The sequence below is a fragment of the Myzus persicae genome, unplaced genomic scaffold, assembly GCF_001856785.1.
Source record: "Myzus persicae strain clone G006 unplaced genomic scaffold, MPER_G0061.0, whole genome shotgun sequence".
NCBI classification, from domain to species: domain Eukaryota; kingdom Metazoa; phylum Arthropoda; class Insecta; order Hemiptera; family Aphididae; genus Myzus; species Myzus persicae.
In genome coordinates, this window is record NW_019101568.1 from 1,719,105 (window position 1) to 1,745,252 (window position 26,148).

At 28.4% G+C, this 26,148-nt stretch overlaps 3 protein-coding genes and 1 pseudogene across 5 annotated transcripts in view; 2 read left to right on the forward strand and 2 right to left on the reverse strand.

Moving 5' to 3' along the window:
* LOC111029583 overlaps window positions 1-17,319 on the reverse strand; it is a 28,785-nt gene extending 11,466 nt beyond the window's left edge. Inside the window, exons 1-2 of one of the 3 annotated variants that reach the window (XM_022308636.1) lie at window positions 17,145-17,319; window positions 9,519-9,655 (exon numbers count right to left, since the gene is read on the reverse strand). In XM_022308636.1, the coding sequence (XP_022164328.1) occupies window positions 9,519-9,654 (136 nt within the window). In that variant the 5' untranslated portion in view covers window position 9,655; window positions 17,145-17,319. Of the gene's footprint in view, window positions 1-9,518; window positions 9,656-10,410; window positions 10,738-17,144 lie in introns of those variants that run through there. The other 2 variants (XM_022308635.1, XM_022308634.1) reach the window with 2 other exon arrangements.
* LOC111029582 (spermatogenesis-defective protein 39 homolog) lies at window positions 11,077-15,998 on the forward strand. The gene is made up of 12 exons (XM_022308633.1): window positions 11,077-11,926; window positions 12,534-12,579; window positions 12,683-12,766; window positions 12,831-12,877; window positions 12,940-13,083; window positions 13,145-13,281; window positions 13,345-13,372; window positions 14,036-14,159; window positions 14,232-14,422; window positions 14,725-14,901; window positions 14,974-15,078; window positions 15,707-15,998. The coding sequence occupies exons 1-12, from the start codon at window positions 11,861-11,863 to the stop codon at window positions 15,725-15,727; spliced, it is 1,170 nt and encodes a 389-aa protein (XP_022164325.1). The 5' UTR covers window positions 11,077-11,860; the 3' UTR covers window positions 15,728-15,998.
* On the forward strand, window positions 16,123-17,138 carry LOC111029584 (annotated as a pseudogene).
* A 266-nt stretch (window positions 17,320-17,585) lies between the features above and the next one.
* LOC111029581 (fatty-acid amide hydrolase 2-A) lies at window positions 17,586-23,277 on the reverse strand. Its single transcript, XM_022308632.1, has 8 exons — window positions 22,715-23,277; window positions 21,356-22,039; window positions 21,174-21,285; window positions 20,424-20,581; window positions 20,099-20,335; window positions 19,879-20,034; window positions 18,439-18,621; window positions 17,586-18,353 (listed from the first exon to the last, which is right to left on the reverse strand). Exons 1-8 carry the CDS (start codon window positions 22,730-22,732, stop codon window positions 18,243-18,245), a joined length of 1,659 nt encoding a protein of 552 aa, XP_022164324.1. The 5' UTR covers window positions 22,733-23,277; the 3' UTR covers window positions 17,586-18,242.
* Window positions 23,278-26,148: the final 2,871 nt, after the last annotated feature.

Below are 26,148 nucleotides of genomic sequence, written 5' to 3' on the forward strand. Positions count from 1 at the left end.
AAACGCGGGTGTGCGTGTGCATTCGGGTAGGTACACAGTGGTAGTAAAATAATATTATAATATTGTAGTATTATTTGTGTCCGGCGCGACCGTGGAAATAAAATACGAACGGGGAAAGGGCGATAAAAACATTTATAATAATATTATTACGAGAGATCCGATAAAGCGCGTGGCGTAGGTGTAGTTTATTTTGGTCGTCGATATTATTGTGGACGTGGATCGTATTCGGAAACGATTTAATAGCAGCAGGAAAGAACGGCGAACGGAAAATTACCGTAATTAAATTTCCAAGGCGGGCAGCCTTGGTCTGCGAAAACCGTAAACGGGACGACGGACAGTCGTTTAAAAAAGCACCAGCACGTGAAGGGGTTCGGTCGAGTAACACCACGTGCGACCCGCGCATACACACGCTCGCGAGTCACAGCGTCACGCGGAGGCGGTGGGAGGGTTATGCGCTAGAGAACGTCACGGCGACCCCTCGGCAACGGCGCCGCCGCGGCCGCTTAACGCACACGTGTCGATTGTTCTTCGTGTACATACTTTCTACCTTTCTACAACGCTTTTTTGGCTACATCGGCCTCGTAGTAATATAATAATAAACACACACGTGTGTGTGCAAAAACTCCCGAGACCGTACCCGACGACCTCGCTACTCGGTACACACAACCACCGCACCACCACAACAACAATAACAAACCACGCGAATAATTTGGATGTCTGCGTCACCACCAAAACTCGAAAAACAATGATAATAATGAAAAATAAATGCCATCTTTTATACATTTTATTATTATTGCCATTTTAAACGCACAGACGATATGAAATGTAGGAAAAAAGTCCTGGGATAGTCTATAGGTAATAATTTAGTTTACCATATGATATTATATAGCCAGGCAGGTATATAATATCCGCGAACGCAAACATACAGTTATCTGCAGTGTATCACATAACAGCTAAAGCGATCAGCAATCAGCCTAAAATAGACCCTATTACTTAATAAATACGAATAATTAAAGTACTTTACGTACAACGTGGGGACAAAAGATAATAATTAAAAATTAATAAACTGTACCATATAATATAATATAATTATCTTATTTTGTAACTAAATATTTTAGCTTCTGAGTATTGTATTGTGTGTTTATTTTCAATTTTGAGACCGACATTACCTTTTAGCTTTTGGATCAATAAAAATTAAAATGCTTCAATCTTCAACTTTTGAGGTTGGTTTCTAGTAGCAAATTGTATGTAGTTGTTAAAAACGTCCAAAATATTTAAACAGATTTGGAAAAAAAAATTAGGGAAAAACAGGAATATCTTTTACTCAAAACCACTAGATTTCGATTTAGTTTTTTTTTTGATTTTAACATATTATAGTTCAAAAATGAAGGACCACAGAGACTTGAAATTTTCATCGAATAAAATAATATCATTTTTTAAGCACGATAACATTTTCAAAATTGTGGAACATTTTGTCAGAGTAAAAAAACTTGAAAATTTAATATTTAATAAATTCAGATTATGCAAAAATATGTAAAAATTAATACGTTGTATTTTCTTTATGGTGTTTAAAAACATGGATATTTTAAATCGGAATTATGAAATCTGCATTTAAAAAAATTATGTATTTACATAAAATCGACGCTCTATTTATTAGTCGTTACTTAATACTTGTCGTATTACTAATGGAAAAATAAATTACTCTTAGCCGTATAAATTAATGATAAAGTATCCTTATTCCTTAGAACACATAATATAGGCCCATCGAAGATCTCCACTGAGAATCGTTTTTGGTGCAATAATTAACACATCAATTAGTCAAAACAGTGACACATCTACTTGATGACGATGTAGACTCGACGGCTCAACTATACAACAATACAACAGTGCTACTCCAGTTTCTTTTGCTATATAGACATAAAGCTATCAAACCTTTTGTAAGTTCAATTTTATTTTCTGCAACACGTGTGCATAAAGCATTTATTTTTATTTTCATTTTAATTGCTTTTTCCCTGCAGTTCATTACTCTCTAAATATTAGTTCGGTGCAGTTTTAATGCTGGCTCAGTCAGTTCTAAGCTAATTATGATCGGTCTGCATACCTATTTCACATCTAATTTTTATGATTAGTTTTCAAATATTGATATGTTATAATACTGAAGAGTGATAACTTATATTTATGTGTATAAATTAATATTTAAAAATGTTTCAGGCTTTAAGTTTTATAGACTTTTCCATCCAGTACATAATTATTGGGTATTTTTTCCCTGAATTTTTGGATGCCGGATGGTAAGTGATAACGCAATACAGTATATTACTATATACCTACACGGCTATACACTATAATCTATTTAAATATTGCTCAACGATGCGATAGATATTACATAATAATATAATATCGGGACCGCGTGAATATGAAAATAAACATACATATCCTATTATAATATGCACATTGCATACTCAATAGTACCGAAATAATAATAATAATGATAATATTATTAATATGTGCATCGCATCATTACAATTATACACGCACACGCATTGTGCGTACGAAAAACCTTCGCCAGTACATAACGGTGGCGACGACGGTCGTATAAATTGTTTTTAAAAATATTTTACACTATAAAAGAACGTTGCACACGCGACGACCCGGATGCATACACACGCGCATGCGCGCACCACACGGACACACGCACACTCGACCGCGCTCGGGATCGTATTGCCGAAATTCAGTGACGTCACGGCTTTGTGTTCCACGTGGGGCCACGTGTAGCGAAACGCATTCTCGTTTGTCGGGCCGAGAGGGGGGAGGGAAGACTGATGGGCGCGATGGCCGGTTTTTCGCGAACACCGTGACGAGTTGATAAAAGGAGACGGTGATGACCTCCTTACAAAAACGCTGGAAGGAAAACTTCACACATTATTGTTATTATTATTATTATTATTTTTATGTATAGGTATACCCATGCTAACCCATGCCTACATACCTACCGACTGCAGCTGCTCTACACGACCGTGCACCACGTGCCAGTGAACCTACGTTGTTATATACATACGCGTACCGGGATGTTTATTAATAAAAAAAAAAATTAAGTACGTAGAGCCCACGAGATAATACTGTGAGGTGTCGAAGTGTTATGTAACGTAATTTACGGCTTTTTGCGGATATTTGCGGATATCTGCAATACCTAAAAATATTTTATTATTTTAAATTATAATTATTATAATAAGTCTCTCACCGATGTCTACAGTTTTGATCCAACGTTTCATAAACTAGAACACGTGCCGCATAAAAGTAAAATGCGGACTGCACTAGTGAGATTAGAAAATGAAAAAAACGAGGGAATTTAATTCTATATAATATAAAATTGGATGAACTGTATATTATATTATATTTTTATGACATGATTATAAAATATTTTAACGTCATGTTGTGCAAGTATGTGTGTTTATTGTGTTTTCATCGAATGTAACACTGGCACACGATTAATATATTTTCTTGCAAAAAAAATTATTTAACACTTGTGAATAGTATACGAAAAATACACACAATTAAAAATCACATAAAAATATGATTTACAGAATAATCTAATTCTGAATGTCATGACACACTTTGACAGTTGGTACAATATTATTCTATAATATTGAAGTATACAATATGTATTAAACAAATATAATATCATAATATGACGTATACAGACATACAGTATAGTGTAGTACACTGCGTCACTGCAAATATTGTCAATGCTATTGATTATCCTAATATTATCACTATACGGCATGCTCTCATCATAACTTTTATTCGCGAAATATTAAAACTATGTTTAACAAATTTAGCCTAATCTTATCGGGTAAAATTATTTTTTTATTCTATTATTAAATTATCACATTGATATGAAAACAGGAAATAAACGAAATAATAATTAGGTACCAATTTTCCAAAATCCACATGATAATTATCAGTGTATTTAAAAAACGGACAGACGGATACCATTAAAAGTTTTCTTTGTTGAGCACTGAGCAGTATTGAGGAAATATTTCAAAATTAGGCGGGGCATATCACGAAAAACTAATTAATGCCAAATATCTCTAATGCCACAGCAAGACTTTTTATAAGCTTTTTACAACCAATTATTATTACTTCAAGTTTTAAATTATTATTTAACTATTGCCAAGTGCTAATTCACTCTGATATTTTTGACATTTGTATTTAGTCAGTACGTATATATACTGTTATTAGTCTCTTTAATATGATACATTGTATCATATTATGACATAGAGGAATTATTTTATCGTGTGTAGAATTTATTTTTAATTACGATTTACCTATTTAAATTTCAAGTGTTGTAAATTATTGAATTATTGACATTTAAAAAACAATTTCTAGCATATAGTAGTGTTGATATTATATTTATACATCATTATTAAAATAAATTGTTCTCAAAACCCCTGAAACAATTATTACTATAGTAAGTTCTATAGCTGTATACAGATAATATTACTCTTCAGAATTTAAATAATATTTGATCAGTATGATTCAATTGATACAAGTAAAACAATAGGTTCAATTTATTAAATTAAATTAAATTTATCAATCCCCAAAACTGCAAACAAAGGAAATTTAAAGATAAAATTGTAATTTAAGTAGTAACTACTTCGTTTTTAAAATTAAAGAATTTTTGTTTTTAATTTAAATTAAAAAAAAATATTTGTGTTAAATTAAAAAAAAAAATGTAGAGTTGTTTCATACTATAGAGGTCCTACCTATACTATTATACTAGGTAGTAGGTACTTAGAAGTCTAAATATAAACTATTTTGTTTATCGATTCAAAACTGAACACATGTTTAACATATATACTTCAATGAAATCGAACTCAGTCTTTAAAGTAAATTAGAAAAATATAATCAACCTCAACTACTAAAATATTGTTAAGGTTCACTAAAAATATTCGATGAATTTATAGTTAAATTAATAAATAAATGTTAACCTTGGTAAACATCATTCTATTTTTTTTGGATGGACAGAAAAGTGTAAAGTTATGTTTCTACTTTAACAAGAACATAATATTTAGTAAGACTTAGTAGTAAATTAGTAAGTAACTGTTAACTGACAACAGTACAAGTTGTAGAACTCTATACCTACTCACGTCTTCACTGGTTCGTATTTCGTGGATAACATTTTGGATAAACATAATTTAATCATAAAATAAAAAAAGGTATTTATTATTGCGGTACACAGTGCACACAGATAAGTAGAAAACCCTATCTATTGTAGAAGGTTTTATACCATTTTATTACTTATTGAATAGCCCGTTGTGATTAACACCACCGAAAATGCACTAAAAATACATTTTGGAATTTTCGACGTCCGATCATTAATATAAATATAACACGTGTAGTAAATAATCACATTTAATGACGTGATTCCGTGACCTAATAATATTATGGTATCGTCCGATTTTGTTACCCGTATGCATTCAGATTCATATAAATCGATTACATGCAGAAAAAAACAAACGGCCAACAGAGAATATGACATTGACATTGACATTACCCGAAACTTTTCATTATCTAGAAAATTATTTTTCTCAACGTAACAGCTAGCATTTAGCAATGATTATCAAAGATCTTAAATAGACACACAGCACTAATCGATAATTTTGTTCTTCAATAGTTATTGGTTTATATTTTCGATTATTAATGCATTTTTTAATATAATTTAGTGAAGGGTTACAACCCCGGTCTCCGGATATACTACTATGTACGGGCGCTGAGTATTGGGGTGCTGCAGTGCTCAAACACCCCATGGCCCATTCCATGAGGTGAGGAAATTAATGAAGCAATGCATAATATAATATATTAATACGTAAGCACCTCATGACATTTTGAAAACCCAGAGCTCATACTGGTGTAGTGTTGTCCCAGTAATATGTAATCAAATGCATTGGTCTATTACATTTGTATGAGAAAGATGTGTAGTTCATTTGTTTACAGATTTTGTATTTTTGTTATATACAAAAAACATAATATAAATTGGTTATTATTGTTATTAAAATATACAGCATAATAGTGCTTACTGAGTACTGATGATATGCACTCTTTGTAAATTGCTATGCATGTTATTGACAATTGTTTATACTAACTATACTATTTATTTAACTGGTAATAATAAAATTGTTCTGTGTAGAAATTTGAACCTATTATTTATTAAACATGGGTATCATACTTTTGGAGGGGTTAATTCCCAAACATTTTCGACGTGTCCTTATTCATACTTAAAATATTTTTTTTTTAAATCACGTATTAATATTATTAAATATTTACATTATATGTGTATCAATTAATGTAAATCGTAATAGAGTTTTTAAATGTTGGATATCTGCTTCTGCGTAAATCGGACGAAAGGAAACATTAAACATTTTATCGTGTGATTGCTGGAAGCCGTGTAATGGGTAGGTACTAAATAGTCGTCAAAGTAGTGTATCAATAAAATATAAACTTTAATCAGCTTAATATTATTTAACTGTTCAAAAAAATACATTCAACTTATTTTTGTTCTTTATTTATCTATTACGAAAGAGGTATGGTCCAAGTAAAGATTTACAAGAATTGATGAATGTATATTATATTATTTATTAATAACATTAATGAATAATTGTTAAACGTTAAGAACAACTTAAATAACATAACAAATTATAAATGTATTGTTAAAATCTGAAAGAATCTTGAATCAATTCACAATTCTGATATAAATTGATTTACTAACTAAATTATTAAATTCGTATAATATTTTAAAATCTATTCAGATAATTTTAACCAAAATTTTTAGTTATAAATATATGTTCCAATATATTCGTATAGCTATAACAAGTGTTTATGTCTTTATGGTGAAGTCAACATAAAAAGTTAAAATGTATTTTGTACTTTAACGTTTATACATATTTTATTAAAAACCAGGAGTGAACCCCGAGTGGGCTATTAGACAATAGTTAAAAAGTTGAAAGCAATTTTTAAAAATAAACGAATTTTTACCGTGTTATATCATTTTTTTTCGACATTTCTAAAACGAAGAAATTTAATATCGAGGTTATTATTGTTTTGAAATCTATTAGTGTTGTATTAGGTAATTAAAAATTAATATAAAAATTACATTCTAGAAAAAGGTTATTTTTATGTTTACAATTTGGTTTCTTACACGGTTATCTACTAGTAAGATATTTAGTAGTAGATATCTATCTAGTAGATAACCGTGGTTTCTTATCCATAATATTGTAGACTATAGTTCTTTCCCGCGCAAAACCATTTTTCTCAATAATTTTATAATCACACAACGATAAAATATTATGATACCCTACTGAATACTGACTAATGAATATTTTATACTTTATAAGTTACTTTAAATAATAATTAGTACTTCAATATATTTAAAATTTAAAATTGTTTTTCGTGAACATTGCCTATATTAAACCTCTAAAAGGCGAATGTGAGCACGCCACACAATAAGACTTGAATTTAAATATAAAATGTACCTATGAAGATAAATGTCCATTGACTATCGCATAAAATATATGCATACCCAATGTTTGTTTATCGGTTTATCGTGAACCAGGCAATATATTACTTAATATCCTACTATTATCATGAGTTTATTCATAAAATTGTTCTAGTAAAAAAAAGTAAAAACATTTAAATTACATAAACAAGTCAAGCAATAAATATTTTTTCCATAATATCGTCAGACTTATATGGTCTATATATACCTATTCTATTTACAGCAAACACTAGATATCTAGATAAGGAACTATATGAGTAGTATTATAGTGTCATAAAATGAATCTTTTTATACTGTACAATTTACACGAATACATCATGTACCCATCTAGATAAAATGTATTTAAGTATTCTCGGTATTTTAGTATATTATTATACCTAAATGGTCAAATAATTTGCATTTTTTATGTAGAGGTACATGATGGAAATTTTTCCAACCCGAAACATATGGTGGACAAACATCATTTATTTTATACTCGTTTTATCAAAGTTCCGAATCTATAGTACTCGTATAGTAAAGAAACCTGTGCTCTCATTCTCATAGTTTCATCCGACTGCTAGTGACAGGTAATCAATAAACTGATAGTAGATAACGATATATCATCAGACTTGAAATTGTCACCTAATATGTATTTATATTTAGCATTTGCATTTACTAGACGTAGACAAGTAGTCAGTATACAAGTTTCAACATATTTTGTCTGCTTTTTTATGCAATTTATAGATATTTTAAATTTTCGAATTTGTTGGTTTATTTTGGATTTACTTATATATGATACAATTTTTATTTGCATTTTTTTTTAAGCGTCTGAATTTTCGTCAATCACATTAATTTGTAAATTATGGGACATATTATAGTATTAGGTAGGTTTACATAGTTTTATTCATAAAAATGTTAGTTGTTCCTCCCAAAGTTTGAAAATGTAATTAAATAGATTCATTCATACAATTTACAAGAAAATATGGTTTGAAAAACAAAGTTGGTACCACAATATTCATAGGACATTCATTATAATGCATAAATGGGATCAAAATGCTTGGTGAGTCATTCTGTATATAATTACACCCACGAGTGATCTATTTAATGTATAATATATTAATATTGTTTTTGAAAATATTTTTTTTGCTTAATTTTAAGTTGTTAATAAACAATATTATGAAATTATGTCATTTAAAAGAGTAAAAATTAAACAAATATAAAAAGATAAAATTTTTTATTTTTTCCTATAAATGTTTTGTAATCAGTTAAAATTATGTACCTAGAAAGAAAATTTTCAAAAAATTAGTGTTTTTTGAAATAAAGAGTGTCTTGCGTTAAATATATCACTCCGTATAATACGCGTATACCATAATTCATAATCAATGCAAGTTCACGTTATTGACTTGCAAATATTATAAAAATAAATTATAATTAATATTTTAATATTTGTAAGTGCATTTGTTTACGTCATATACTTTACGGTTAATTGGATACAGTCATATAAGTATTATATAAAGTTATTGATTAGGTATATGAATATCTTAAATTGTATACCTATATATATCTTAAACACAAAGAAAAACAACTAAAAATTGAAAACAAAATTGGCTATAATTTGTTACTATCATACATTTGTTAAAAATTAAGATTAAATATTTGTAATCAAGGTTATGATGAGGACCATATTTCAGTCCTAATTTGCTAGCAATATTATATACCTATCACCTACATTTTTTAATCATTCAGCATTTGCATTACTTTCGTGACGTATACCTATTTAAATATAGTTTAAAGACAAAAAGTTTAATTTGATAGAGATATCACTATTGAAATAAAGGCTGACCAATGAATTCGAAAATAATAATAATAAAAATAATATATTAAATTTACACTTAAAATACGCAACCTGTTACATAAAAGAAAATCCCTCTAACTTAGTTAAATAAAGAAAAATTGACGTTATAGTACAGACATATTATGAACTTACCAGGCCTTGGGTTCGTTCTATCGGAGGCGGATGTCAGCTGGTGGTGGTTTTCTTGAAAAAATATATTATTGTATAGAACTGAAGCAGGTGGCATTTGCATTGATTGGTCGTCAAAACATTGCATTGTGGGTGTCATTCTAAAATAGGTAAGTCTTTTATAAAATCAAATACAGACATACAGTGTAAGTCTTAGTTAGTTTATTAAAACATGAACTAGTATAAGTCATATAACAATATAATATAGATACTACACAAAAGCTCGAATATTTTATAACAATACTTTCTGCTGTAATGCTATTGATGTATTTAATATTTTTAGAACATCATTTTGTAAAACCCCTTTTTCAAATTACTCCTTTTTTCGGGTAACTCGAGTGCGTAGAAAAACAACATTACAGGTAAAATATAATATATATATAATAAATAATAATACAATATTGTATGGTAAAATATATTCGAGTTCGTTTATGCGTGCACCGCTTGCTAATATTGCGAAACGTGGGTTTACACAATATATTATATTATGAATTTATGAAAATAGTCAACAACTTTAACCATAAAAAAAACCGTCACAACACAGAAAAACGATTCGAGATATTTTTTTGTACTAGGCATATTATATCATATTGTACTGTTTATGAAAAATTAGTAAATACCTATTATATATTATTATAAATAAAAATAAATCATGGTAATAATGTTATTGCGTATTACTGAATTAAAATCGACGGACTACAAAAAAAAAATTATCAAGTCACGAGTATTTTCCCTTTTCACTGCGGGCTTGAAACAATATAAGTTATAACATACGTGCTTGAGGGGCATAATTTGAGATCACCACTAATAAAATGATATAGAATAATTCTGTAGTACAATTATTATTATAATATACCTGTGCAGTGGGTAGGTAGCCGGAGCGGGTATGAATATTATATTAATATTGTTGGCGGGCAGATAGTGTGAGTGCAAGACGCAAGTGTACTATGGGACCGGGGGTAGATATTTGGCGTACCTATATTTCGTGGGACGCGGGTTCGCGAATTCGACGTCTGCGGTTGGAGCCCCGCCGTGAAATGTTACGATTGTCGTGGATCGCGAATTTTTGACGGAATTTCGGGGGGGGCGGGTCGACGGCGAGACACGGGGCCCGGACTACGAGTGAGAGACACGCGTGTGCACTTGCCCGAATTCACGAGACGATTGTCGGGCTCGGGCAGTACTCGGGCGGCTGGCTGGCACGGCGACGACGATGGCGACGGCGGCGGCGGCGGCGGTAATACGCAAGCACTGTGTACATATATATATTATAGTGTACACGATAGTTGGCGAGAAGAATGGCAAAATATTCACACACGCACACGCGCGCGCGGGTCGGTGCGCCACGAGCGTGCACACGCACTCACGCACACGCACGCGACATTTGCGGACGGGGTGAGTCGCGGCCGCAGTCTTTTGGGAGGGGGGTCGGAGAAAACGTGAGCGCGTGGACACTCGGTGTATGATATATAGCGTACCCAATACACATATTAATATTACACACTATATACAGTGTTGTTGTCGGCCCCGTGTGTCCACACGCGCACACGTACACGAACGCGCACACGCACCGTTCTACACACGCGCCGAGAGAACTCTTCTCGTATCAGCTGCGTTCGGCACGGAAATACGGAATCTACGGTATCCTTATGACCGTATTCGGTATTCCGTGCGCCGTTACCGTTACCGGCGGCACTTGTTTCTTATCAAACTTTTTTTGCAAAAACAAAACCCAACGTGCCGGGCCTGAGTGTCTAGACAGTAGACAGTAATGCGGTTGTAGTGTTGTACTGTTCTTCACTCTTCTATATTACAAGCGCCTTCTATATAGTAGTGACTCAAGTAGAGAGATTATTCTTTCGACTCTGGTGCGGCGACAACGACAAATAAAAAAACGCCCAACACGCATCGTTGACGATCATTCTGTTCGCGTTTTGACTTTGTTAATTTTTCCTCTTATTATTATATATTTTTATTTTTTACGTGCACTTCGTTTTGTTACTGTTACTGTCGTTTCCTGTATCGAAGCTTCTTATTAATTTTTCATTTGAATAGTTAGGGTGAACAGTGGCCACCAGTAAACTCTTATTTTATTTGCTTGTTATTATTTATTAACAGATGTCTATTGTTAACTGGAAACGTTGTAGGCTTAACTATACAAGTGTCTTTGATATGTGTTTTAGTTAGGGAGCTACTTTTTTCCACTTACATATTTCATAAGTGGGTATGTTCATCCACATTGTGTTATTTGATTTATTTTTGAATTGTTTGGATATTATCTCTTAGTCTTGAGATTTGTTATTACAATGAACTCCACAGATGATGAATATTGGAATGAAAAAAGTTTTGAAGGATTTAGCTTTGAAGATGAGGTACCTATTAATGCATCATTTATTTAGTATAGCATTCAAAGTTATTAACTATTATTAAGAGGACCCCAAATCCTAACATCATCTCCATCTTACAAAATATGTATATCATAACAAATTTGCGTTTAGAAAAACTAATTTTTATGTTAGATTATTAGTTATGTCTATTATAATTTTTTAGGTTTAAAGTTAATTGACCTATTATCAAATTTAAAGTAAATTCATCTTGTGCATCTTATAGAAATTTATTTTAAAGTTTTGAATTTAAATATAAGTTATAACACATCACTTAGTATGATATTACAATCTTAACACTTAAAAATTAATAAAAGCCTACGTGGCACTCAGTTAATATTCTTGCCTTAATCTTTGATAGTAAGTCAATTCAAAAATCTTCTCTTATTTTAAACTTAATAAGTAACAACACAATATTGATTATACTTAAATTTGAACACAAGAATATACTAACCTAGTCACTACCTTTTAGAATTATATATATTTTAAATAATAAATGTGTTTAATCAGTTAAATATTTATTGAAAGTGACGAACAATTGTATTTATGTCTTTTTAATAAGTAACCTAATTACTGGAAAATTATTTTTATTTAGGAAAAGGAATTAAATTTAGTCCAGAAAATACGACCCGAAAGTGAAGGTAATCATAAAATATATAATAATAAAATAATATATACTTTTATTATTTGATTTATTGTTGGTTTAAACTGTGTCTATATAGTAATAAAAAAATAATACATTAGGTTTACAAATTGGATCAACAAAAGCTAAATTAGAAAATGTTGAATCATTGGATACACTACTCTCAAAAGAAATTTTAGATAAAAGTAAGTAGGTATTTATTTCTAATTCATATTTTGTAAGTGTATTAATTATTATTATTCTCTACAGTATTTATAAAGCAAGATTCAAAGTCAAATAAAATAAATTCAACTCAAGTAATTAAAATTGTTTGAATATTATTATTTACATACAATTTTATACTTAATTTTTTTTATAGAAAAAACTGAATTGCATTAAATCTACAATAGAAAGTATTGTGAGGTCTCAAACATATACCTTAGAACCATATCACAGCTTAGTAGAAAAAACAATGTTGTTAAAAGAAGCTTTGGATACGGAAGATGGAAATGCAATTCTAACTGTATATAATTTCAACTTATATTAATTGTATAATTATTTTTATAAATTATGTGCTATTTCAGGTTGTTATATTTTTAACTAACACTTTGAAGAAAGGTATTTTCCAGCGTATATTACGCGATAATCCTATTGCCGCTTCTCATTATGTTCAATATCTGTATTCCAAACAATATATTGATGAATTAGTTGACACTTTAGAGTATGTATATGTATGCTAAACATTTAAACAAAATTATAATACAGTAAAATATATTTTTTATAGAATGTTGGGACGAACAAAAGATGCAATGGTAAGATACAATTATTTAGGATGAATAGCCAATAAACATATGTCTTTTCGAGAGCCTGTATATGAAAAAAGATTTTAAAGTGCGATGCATAAAAGGTTAAAAGTTCCTTAGAAATGTATTAAAAAACAAATTTTTTGAAATTAAAGCTATTTATTTAGAAAAATATTATTTTAGTAGTTTTGAATATTGAGTATCATAAAAATATAGTTATATTTTTTTAGTAGGTTTAATATTTCATTAGTTTATATTATTTTATATTATGATGGTATATATTTTTCTATTAAGAATTTGTCAACATAAATTTGTTTTCCTGTATTTTATTTACCTTTACAATTTTTGAAAAGCAAATTTTTTTTTCTTAATCTTACTTTGAATACATGTGAAACAACTTATTATTTTAATATAGTATTACAATACAATTACAAGGTATATTATAGACTTGGCCATGTTTAAAAAAAGTATTTTAATAACTCTTCTGTAGATGTTTTTTCAACATTTTGTATAGTTTAATTTTAATTTATAACTACCATATCAATAGTATTCAACTTATGTCTTACATGACATGCAAAATACAATATGAACAGAACAAATAATATGCCATTAAACTTTTACCTATTTAAAATATCAAATAGATTATAATTCGTATATATTTTATTTATTTAGATGATGCTATTCAAATTTGGATGTCGAAATCCACACAACTGTTTGCAGAGATTCAATGTATGTGCTAATCTATCAGACGAACAATATGATAAGCAAATTATATCACAACTTATTCATTTAGTTGGTAATTAAATATTTACCAGGGAACAATTTTTCATTTTTTATTTTTTTTAATAGAAATTAAATTATGTTTCAGGAAAGAGTGGACAGTTTGTGTCAGTTGTTTCGTTAGTAACTGACAAATGTAAGGAGCAACAAAATGTTCAATCTTGTCGTGTGTTGGCTAACGAATTTAATCTGAGTGCTAAACAGTTGGAAGCTACATTATTGATGACATTTTGTCAACTACAAAATTGGATTCTTGTGGATGACATGTTGTTAAACAAAGTAATTTCATTTGTTATGTTTCAATATATAATAACTTCAACTTCTGATGATGAGTGTTAGTTCTATAGTTGTACATAATAAATCAATTAAAATGTGAATTATCAATTTAAAACTAAATAGTGGACTGAACTTCATTATTTTAAATTTTAAATATTTTGATATTCTACCCATTATTATGCTCTTGGTGAAATTTGTGTATCTGATGTTTGAATTAATCATTATGACATCTTTTACTTTACATTTTTTGTTTATTTTAACCAAATTATTAATATAGAAGTACATATTATTATTTATATTTTTAGAATTGGCTTGGAAAGGATAAATTGGCTTTGTCATTACCTATTGGTGAAACTGTTAAACTATTACACAATAATGGTGCTCCGTCATCTTCATTAACCCGTTACATAAAAATGATAAAAGATTCAGATGAACGTTTAGAATTGGCTAAGAAATTCAATTGTCACCATATAATAATTGATGTATAGTTATTATTATTCACAATGAATTAATTATAAAGGAGCTTGTAATTTATTATTTATTTATTGTTTTAGGACTTTGCGTTAAAAAAAGACCGTAGGGGATTATTAGTATACAAGACGACTTTACAAAAACAATCTGAAAGCTATTATTATGCTGATGTAATTTTAAAGAGTCCAGTAAGTAATAAATATTAACTGTTTTTTTCATGTACACTGTCATGTTTTGCTTGGAATTTGTCATTTGTGTTTAATACAATTCAACAATTCACATATTTATTTAAAATAACTAATCACACCCTTACGATGTTTTTTTTTTTTTTATTACTCATTATTATTAATGTTTTGCCCTATTCAACATAAGAACCAACCAGGGTATGGCATCATTCTTTTTATTGGCTACAAGTTGTTTACTAATGGTAGGGGAATCAGTTGTGTAGCCCCGAAAAAAAACCAGTTGCCTCCCGGTTCGCTTCTTATGTTGAATATTTTATATCATATTTGTTTATACATTTTTTCACACAATTTTTAAACAAATATGGTAATTATTCATTTAAAAATGTTTTTGTTGTCGAATAGTACTAAATATTTCTTTCTTATCCACTATCTAGTATCCAGTAATATGGAAAGTATATTTGTAATGAATATTTTATTTTGTCCTGAGACTTGTATCATATAGATTTTATTAAATTTATAAAAACATACTTATAATTAATGTGCATATAATGTATCAAATTATATGTTATGAAAAATACAAGTTACAAATTATGTTATGAAAAATACAAGTTACAAATTATTTTTTTTTCAGAATATGAAGTGGAAAAATTAATAACATTAGTCAATACCAAATTTATCACACCTGAAAACCTTTGAACAAATATAAGACTGAGACAGATTATTCATGATTTATAAATTATTCACTATTCACTATTATATGTCATAACATTTAATTTATTATATTTTTCAATTAATTTTTTTTTTAAATTGAAACATTCATGATATTTTTATTATGATTAATATTGTATATATTTAGAAATAAAAATAAATTGAAATGTTACCAAGATGCAATGTACTTCAGAGAATATACTTACCAAAAATCATTTTTTTGAAATTATAATAAAAAATTGGGTACACAAGCTTAGTGAAACGTGACTGTACAACTTATTAAATGGGTCAGTGAAACCTTATGGTAGAAAACTAACTGTTGTTTTACTATGGCTTTTAACGCTCTATTTGATTCCGCTGTGGTTGTGCCACTTATAATATGTTACACCAATGCTTTTAGTTCAGTTCTTTATACACATTTTAAAGAAAGGTTTATATTTGTTGAGGTGCAAGTTTAACTACATTTTTTATGGATATTACTAATAATAAATTTGAAAAATTTGAATCAGAAGAGAATCATGACAATGACACACCTACAACATTTAAAAGGAAAATTTTTGGACGTCAAAAAACCCGTATGTTATATCCTTAGTAATTTTAATAACAATAAATTATTTATGGAAGTAATATATTATTACTTATTATGGTTTAGTATCGGAGACTTCAATTTATAACCCTATTGACCCACAAGAACGGAAGAAGAGTAGACGTGAGTAAATCTTATATATTTTCAATCACTCCTCTTGTTTGGTTTTCATTTTCATTTTTATAATTTAGAATATAGTTTTGCGGATAAAACCCTAGATTGCATTACACAATGCTTTTGGCAATGCTCATCTTGTTACCAATGCAACGAAAAATCTTAATCAAACAAATCCTGGCTGTCTTAACGATCAACAATAAATAGTATGGTTCAAATTCAACTAATATTGGTTAATTTGATTTATCATTTAAAATAAAAGTATCTGAATGGCTCATTTGTTGGTTTGTACAGTTGTATGTTGCTTGAAACTTTGGCTTTTGGAGTTCATTGATCGCTTCAACGACAGGCCTGTCTTAGTCTAAGCTCTCAATTTACCAAAAGATATGGTTTATACATTTTTTTCTAATGGATAATTTTAAAAACCTTTGAAGACTCAATTCCATTAAATACAAAAAAAAAATGTTTTTTTAATATTATATATATTAAGTATATAGTATACATATATATACTTATTAATTATTAATATTAAGCATTTAACAGACGTTTTAATCTTATCGACATATTTTAATAATGTTATGATTTCATATAAGAGTTATTGTTAATTGTGTTTTTATACATTTATGGAATAACTTACACATTATATCAAATTACTACTTACATATTTTATACTTGATGATAAGTTCATACATATTAATGTCCAAATAATGATCATGCTCAATATCTTCTACATTTGTAACAGGAATAATATTGTTACAATTATATCAATACCTATATTTGTTTTTTAATTACAATTTTAAGATGATTAAATTATATTTTAATTATTTTATACTTGGATTTTTTTTCAAACAATATAAATGTACAACCAATGTTCTACTAAATGGTTGTAGTTGAGATTAAGCTTTTTAAAAATTAGGTATGTATATTTTACAAAATGAAAAATCTAGTTTCGTTGTGGATTTATTTTTAATTCATGAATTACTGATTAAAAGAGGAAAACATAGTTTTAATTTTGAACAACATAATATTGCTTTTAATACTAAATAATATCATTGCATCGCATAACATATATTAAGTTTGATAACAGTCTTTAAATACCTTGTAAAAAGTAATTTAATGTATTGTATTTATACAAGTGGTAATACAAATAGTATTATAGGTTTAAGATAACCAGACAAGTTGAAAAGAATTGAGATTAAGATAACATTTGTATGGTTATGTAAAATAATATAATAAGATATTCAGTATTGTAGTAATAGCCTTGGCCCATGTTAGAAAAAATATATATTAACAGTGAAACCTCTATACAAATAAAGAAAAATTATTTGAGAATAAATTTGCCACACAAAGGCAACCACTAATAAGAGATTAAAATATACATATTTTTTACTGTAAATAAATTAAAAACTTATGCATTGTGGAGTTTTTAGTGGTTGGATATCGTCTATAAATCGAGGTTTTACTGTTCATTATATTGTACAAGTAACAAAAGTTAAAATTATTAATATTATTACAAAAAAAGTCCAACATTTAGTGTTTGGAATGTATACAATGTTTACGATATAAAAAAAATATAATATTACAACGATAAACATAGTAATATAAAATCATCACAACATACCAATTATTCCACATAAATATCACAATTTATTGGTAACCAAAAGTAGCTTTTTTTCTAACTTAAGTATAACATTATATAAAAATATTTCCTCAAACCAAAAAATAAAACTTATATGATCAAAAATTCTCAAATATATTTTTAATTTATCGCAGTACTTGTTGTAAAAGGAGGTTTCCATCCGCCAAATTGTGTTTCCAAGTGTTTTGCAACAGCTACACACAACCGATCTTGATTCATTCCGGCAACCACCTATATTATTAAATAATTGGATATTATTAGATATTCATTATTCATATTATTCTATAAAGTATAAGTTTTATAAAATAAAAGATACCTGTATTCCTAATGGTAAACCATTTAGACCTAAACCGAGTGGCACTTGGGTAACTGGTAGCTTCAGCACGTTGAAAATAGCCCAGTAAGCGAAATTGTATGGATGCAAGAATGGCTCAAAATGACGTTTAGCTGTGGTTGGAGACGAAGGAAAAAATAACACACTATCATCACCCAACAATGTCTAAAACGTGAATATTACTTTGATTAACATACTAATAGTAAATGCTCTTCTAACATAATATAATACATAAAATTAAACTCAATAATTAAAATATTGAAGCAAATCTCAATCAGTTTGTAGTTTAAGGTAATTAAGCAATGGTACAAGCTCAAACTTTGGGCCTTATTATTCTAACCACGGCTCATAAATTAAAAAAAAATTAACCTTTAATTAGTATGAATAAAAATATTATTAATGTAGCTTAATATATCATTAACAAATTCATACATGGGTCCCTGGTGCGATAAACTGCCCACACTGCAAATGTATGGTACAGTTCTCAATTTTCCTTCATTTAATGGAAGAACATGGAACATCCAAAAACTATTTTGAATAAGTTTAATTCACAAACATACAATAGAGTCTCGCTAATCAGGTCATCACTAATTCGGACATCCGGATAATCTGGACAATCTATATTTGAATATTCCATACTTTAGTACTCATGCATAATGTATATACTCGGGGATACTCATGACTAAGATATTATCGTTTCAATTACATATGTATTGTGTTTGTATTATTATTTCAAGTGAGTTTGGTCTTATTTTCTTTAAATTTGTATTGATATATGTACATATGTAATACATATATCATAATAATAATAATAATAATAATGTGTAATGTAAAATTGTAAATCAATACATTTTGAATTTGTATAAATAAATAAGGTGTTTTTGTTTATATTTATTAGTAAGTTTTAAAAAAAAACGTCATTCTGTTTAATCTTTTGATAATCTGGATAGAGTCCGGTTCCATCTAGTCCGGATTAGCGAGACTACTGTTCTACATTTTTCTTTATAGGTTTATGGTTTAATTTTTTATTTATAAAGAGTTTTAAATTATAGAACCTTATTCTAAAGCTGCTGCACTTACAACTCATTATGTTGTGGTGGAGACGAAATATATATTCAACATGAAAGTAACATATTACCTACATATTGAATATTATACAGTACATCACACAACAAAACACAAAGAGTTGTAAACACCGCTTTACTCTGGCCTAATAATTCTAAATATAGAGATCTAAAGATCAGAATGATTTGATAAAACTGCAACAATTTTATCTTTTTTTTTATATAAGTTGAGAGGTACAGGAAAGATTTCCTAGTAAGGCATTACCAGCAAAGTTGGGCTCCCCCAGCAAATATTACCTTAGCAAATTAATAAACCTCAGCCTTATATTTAAGAGATATAAAACAAACATTTATTTACCGATATTTCATTTGAAAGTTTTTCAATTTCAGCATCAGCCCAAACTGCATTTACTTTTGGTAGTTGTAAATCTATTAATTTTAATACTGCAGCCAAAGAATGATTTGAACGTCCTACAATTGTTTTTGGGACTTCTGACCATACAGAAACTCTAGTCTGTAATTATAGAAAAATTTATAGCATAACTTTTAGGTAGTTTAAGTAGTTTTAAATTAATTACTTGATTGTTTCCCAATGTTGCACGAAAATCTGATTCTTCCTTTGTCATAGCGTGTCTCCACAAGCTATAGCAATAACGAGTACCTGAAAATTTGACTTTAAGGGGAGGCAGTTCAGTGATGGAAGTTATAGACTCAATAACATGATCTAAAACTATTTGTAATTCATCGCTAATGGGACTGACTCGTGCATCATTGGGCTTATCAACATAGTAATATTTCAAACTAGACAAATCAACCTAAAACAATAAACAAAATAATTTACTAAATTTAATTAGGTATTCATTTTAGAATTGTTTTTATAATATATAAATAATACATTCTTACTTCTTGGCCGATTTTCAATTCCAAAGATTTTTCAGGTCCAAGAAAAGCTTTAATTACTGGAGTTAGATCTTCAGCATATTTAGTAATAGGTCCTGCACTGACCATGGTTTGTTTTTCCGTGCCTTTTCTAAATGTCATACCTTTTGTATTTATAAAACCTAAAAAATGGTAAAAATGATTATGAACAAAAAACAGTATTGATTGGCGGATGTCAACAAAATAAAATAAAATATTGTGTTTTACATATTGCATGCAAAATTATGTTGATGCAAAATAAAATGTTTACATGCTAGTCATGAATTCATTAACAATTCAGGTAACACAATACAATATGAATTAGGACAATTATTATAGTTTAAATATAATTCAATAGAAAATAGTTTTAAAAAACAAGAAAACAAGAAAACAAGATGGGTAGAATACATACAACATACGGTGCATGTAGAAGGTAAGACAATTAATTAAATAACTAAGTAAATTTAACAGAAAGAGCTAGGTAAGTCCATCTATTATTGATAGGTATGACTGAAGACCATATTATTTGTAGCTAGTAAAATATAGATTGTACCAAAAGACCGTGCAATAATGTTGGAATGATTAATTTATAGTAATTTATTGTTTTCTGTTCTATAAAAACAATACATTATAATTAACGCTATAATTAATAATACTAATATGTACGTTAGTTGACAATATAAATTATATAAAACAAATTTTAATCTAATAGTAAAAATTTAATATTTTCCTTACCTGTAGTCAACTTATGCCCAAATAAACCACAATTAAATGCGGGTATACGAGCAGATCCTCCAATATCCGTTCCAAGACCCAAGGGACTGCCACATGCTGACACTATACTAGCCTATGATAAAAAAAAAATACTTCTTGTTAACGATTATATTTTGGGTAATATTTTATTATTTTAAACATACTTCCCCACCAGAAGAACCACCGGCTGAATGATTTGTGTTGTAAGGGTTATTTGTTTGCCCATAAACATTATTTCTAGTTTCACACCAAAGGTTTATTTCTGGGACATTTGTAACACCTAAGAGTATTGCACCAGCAGTCTTTAATGATTTGACAACCTCTGCATCGTCATTGCTTTTTATGCCAGTTCTAGATACTAGACCTAAAGTCCAAGCCATTCCTTTAGCTGCTGTACTTTCTTTAGATGTAAATGGAATGCCAAATAAAGGTTTGCCATCAAAAATTAAATTAATTTTTTCTTCTGTATCAGCTAGTTCAATAAGTTTATCATATTCATCAGCTTCAACTAATGCTTTGTCAAATCGTGTGTCAACCACAGCATTTAATATCGGGTTCACTTGTTCAATTCGTTTGATAAAACATTCTACAACATGGCGACATGAAACTTCTTTATTTTTAATTTTATTGACAATAGTTGTACAACTGTCGAGAACCAATAGATCCTCCACAGGAGGCAATTTTTTTGAAGGTGAATTTTTGTAAACACAGTTAAATATAAATGACACCATAAAGTCATAAATAAATCGAAGAACTGAAATTACAAACGAAAAACAGTTACAAGGATTGGAAGTTTTTGGTTTTTTTGATGGACGGATTTTCTTTACATAAACCTTTTCCTGTTTTTCCTAAAAACATATACAAACATTGGATGAGTACATTTTTCATGTAGTCAAGAATAATATTTTATCATTAGTTAGAAATCATAAGAACACAAGATGTTATAATACATTCAAAACGAGAAGAGTTTGAGAAATTCAAATGTATTTACTATACTAAAATTTACAAACATATTAACCTATATACATTTGTAGACCTAAGTTATAGCTTCTGATTGGTGACATACACTTGGAAAGTCGTTAGGGTGCCCAGATTTTCCATTGGACATTTCTGTGTTCGCCTCACCACTACTTCTGTTAATACATAATTTATGACTGTAGAATTTTTATTACCAAAATTTTAAGAACAAACTATTTGTTTAAACTTAATACTTATATTCCTATTTCATTAGCAGCTTGATAATTATAAATAACAAATATTCAAATATTGATCATATCAAAAATAGTAGGTACGTTCCTAGATAATACCTGTACTTGAATACTAAAATTAATATTATTTAATAATGAATTTAATGAATGTAAAATTACATAAAATTAACAATAAGACTACCTATAAGTATTTCACAGTTATAACTATATTTTTTGGACACCTCAAAGTACCTACCAATACGAAAATTATTCAAAAAGTAGTATGATAATAGTTTATTTAAATAAGTAAACAGTACGTGAGGTGATCAACATTACCTTTCTATGTGCAGCCATTGCAAGTGAGTAGGTCACGAGTCGGTTTCTTTATGAAAGCAAACAACACGCAAGTAAAATTACAACATAAAACAAAACTTTGACATATTACTCTGATTGTTGATTTAAAGGTGGGGTAAGTAGATAAAAATATTATGTATAGGAACGGAGTAGGAACAAGTCTTGTTACCCACGACTGTTACAAGCTCGCATAGTATAATGATGTTATGATCTAAGGTTACAAGCCACTAAGCTACCTTGAAAAAATGCGGAATATTGAATAATAATTGTTATTATTTTTGAAATCAATGCATAACGTTATATTAACGTTTCTCAAAACAAATTTTCCGCTTATTGTAGTTGTTGGTAGGTAAATGTCAAAAAGCGTCTTAGTACGCGATCCGTTTCACATTTCTAAATTATTATATGTATATTCTATTGTGTACATTTGGAACTTCGAAATTATTGTTGTGTAATGGTGAATTGTAATATTTTGCTTCAATAACTTTATTCGTCTTTTTTTATACAGTTCTTTACTATAGTTCACTACTCACCAATCACCATTGATAAACACGAGCATCAATATCAATGCTAATCACAATTCACAACAAGCCACTGTCGACAGATTGTATTATCAGTGATTCAAGGTGGATTTAAATCTTAGATCACATACAAATATATCTAAGATTTAAATCCAACTTGGGCCAATGTTTGATGCAAGTTACCATAGATAATAGAATTTTATTGTCTATGCAAATTTCAGGGTGTATATTTTATCATTTATTTTTGGACTATTTAGAAGTACTAGAGTCTAGAGATAATAATAAATTAAGGCTTTCTAGTAAATACCATGAGTAAATTAAATACTAAATATGCCTTGATTTGGTCTTTGGTGGTTAGATTTATGGACTATGGATTGGTAAAAACATGGTAATATTTTAATAGGTTCTGTTCTGTGGTAGGTAACAATCGTATTTACCGAAAATGCCGATGGGTAATTGGTGATTTCTAAAAATACCGTATCTTAGTAATTGCCAATTACCATAGACGGCACAATAGAATCATATAAAAATACAAATATAACAGAACTATTCAATTATATTAATATGACTATTGTAATTACTACAAAAAGTGTAATAAATTATCAAAAATACCTTTTACTTGTTAGTTGTTACTTATTAAATATTTAAATGATTTTATCGTGCTACATACGTTTCAAATAAATAAGAATACATAAATACATTTAGTATACCTACTTGTTTTGATATTTTGTAATTAACATTTCTCAATACAAAATACTTTTTAAAATTCAACTCACGAAAAAATTAAATTCACTAAGTAAGATTCTGTTTAGAAAAAAGTGAGTAATGACAATAGATTAAATGAATGACTAATAAGTTATAAGTAATGAGTATATGTAAGCAATATAGGCAATAAAAAAACTTTTAATGTTGAGATGAAAATCGTATAAATGTTTTTTATAAGTTTTAATTTTACTTTTTTTTTTATTTAAACTGAATCCCAGACCTAAGAATAAAGAAACTAATACAAGTGACTAGTGAGAAAAGATGAAAAATATGAAGCTCCTGCTTTAAAATGCTTTTTGGATGTATTTGTATTTGTAATTAATAGGGAACGAATTTTAATTTAGTAAAAAATTTAAAATATTTAAAATTTAAATATACATTTGTTTATTACTTAATACATATTTATTTATAAATGTATAATATTTAAATATTTAAAATTTAAATTGAAAGTAAGATTTAAATTATTACAAATAATACGAAATACAAAATAGTACATTTTTCTTCTAAATTTTTCATTTTTTTGAATCATCTAAATTGTTTTTGAGAGGCTAACAGTTAGAAGCGACATATAACTTGAAATTGTCAAACTTAAAATGACAGCGATTCGATTTTAACATCACTTCATAACGGTTGAATGACTTCTCTATATCAACGTCCGTAATAGGTGCATATCTCATACACGTTAATTATTCATGTAATCAAGAGTAGTGTTTTTCTAAATTGTTTTTTGGAGTCTTGTTTAATTGTTTATTATCGACATTACAGCGTTATATCTTAGGTTTTTTTCCAACATATTTTGTAATTTTACATTAGTTAAGACTCAAATTTCTCCAGGAATACCAAAAAGTTCCAATTGCTTACGGCATTATCAACTATTTCTAGGCTCTCGGTAAAAGGCATCTTAGAAGTTTCTAATTTTGAAATAGCATCATCAACTAAAAATAAGAAATTTGTCACAGAATAAGTAAATTTATTTGTTAAGTACCTAGGTATTTCAAATAAACACGAAAATTATTCAATAATACACAATTTGTGTATTTATTTTTAAAAATATTTAAAAATATTATATAATTATAATTATATTAATAATAAAATAAGCATCAGATTATTCGGAATTAGATAAAACGTATACATATATCAAACACATTCCGACATACAAATATTTATTTTAATTAAAATCCGTTCCTTGGTAATTAAAATATCTGTTGGAAAATATATGTAAATGATAAATAAATTAAATACTTTTTCAAGGAAGGTACAAGACGAGAATGAATAAAAATAACTGTATATGATATTGGAGAAAGTAATCGAAAAATTTATTTTATTTAATTAACTTGACTTAACTTGTCAGTTTGTCACAGTAAATTATCTTCATTAGCTTGCCCAACCTTAAATTGTCTTCCTTTGAAAGAATTCACACCATAATTAGGAATAAAACGATAAATAAATCGAAATACTCTGGGAGCGTAGAGACCCCCAACGAAAATATCTTAATAGCAACAATAGTAGGTCGTAACTATAATAATATGTACTGGCGAACTGAGAACCTACGGCCACATAAAGCATAGGTAAACTCGTAAACTTATGTTTAAAATCTAAAACGCGTCATTATTAGGTGTAATATTATTTAAAAGTGTATATTAACACACACATGTTTATTACGTGTCATTATGTTAACAAAACACATTTTGAATTTTATTTATATTTTTTGAGTAATTATTAATATTATTTATTTTTCTAGAATCTTGAATCTTACATTCATACCTGTATAATAGTTACAACTAAAAATAATATAATATTTATTGTTGTACTCCCTAGTCCCTATTAGTCGAGTATAGGCAACTAAATATGCTGAATTTTCTTAACCCTCTTATCAGAAAGAATACTATTTATGAGTAGGGGGCAGTTGTACTTTAACGAATGGATCTTCGCAGGAAAAAATTTTTTGTGTCCGTATATAATATTGCCTACATTTAGCCCCTTTTTTGCAGTTATCAAAATGTGATAATATTGATAAACCGATAACATAATTTTCATTATAATAATTATAATGAAAATAGTTAAATGTAGTTAATAAGTTATTAAAAACACAATATCGTAATTTAAAATTTAAAAATACACAATTCATTG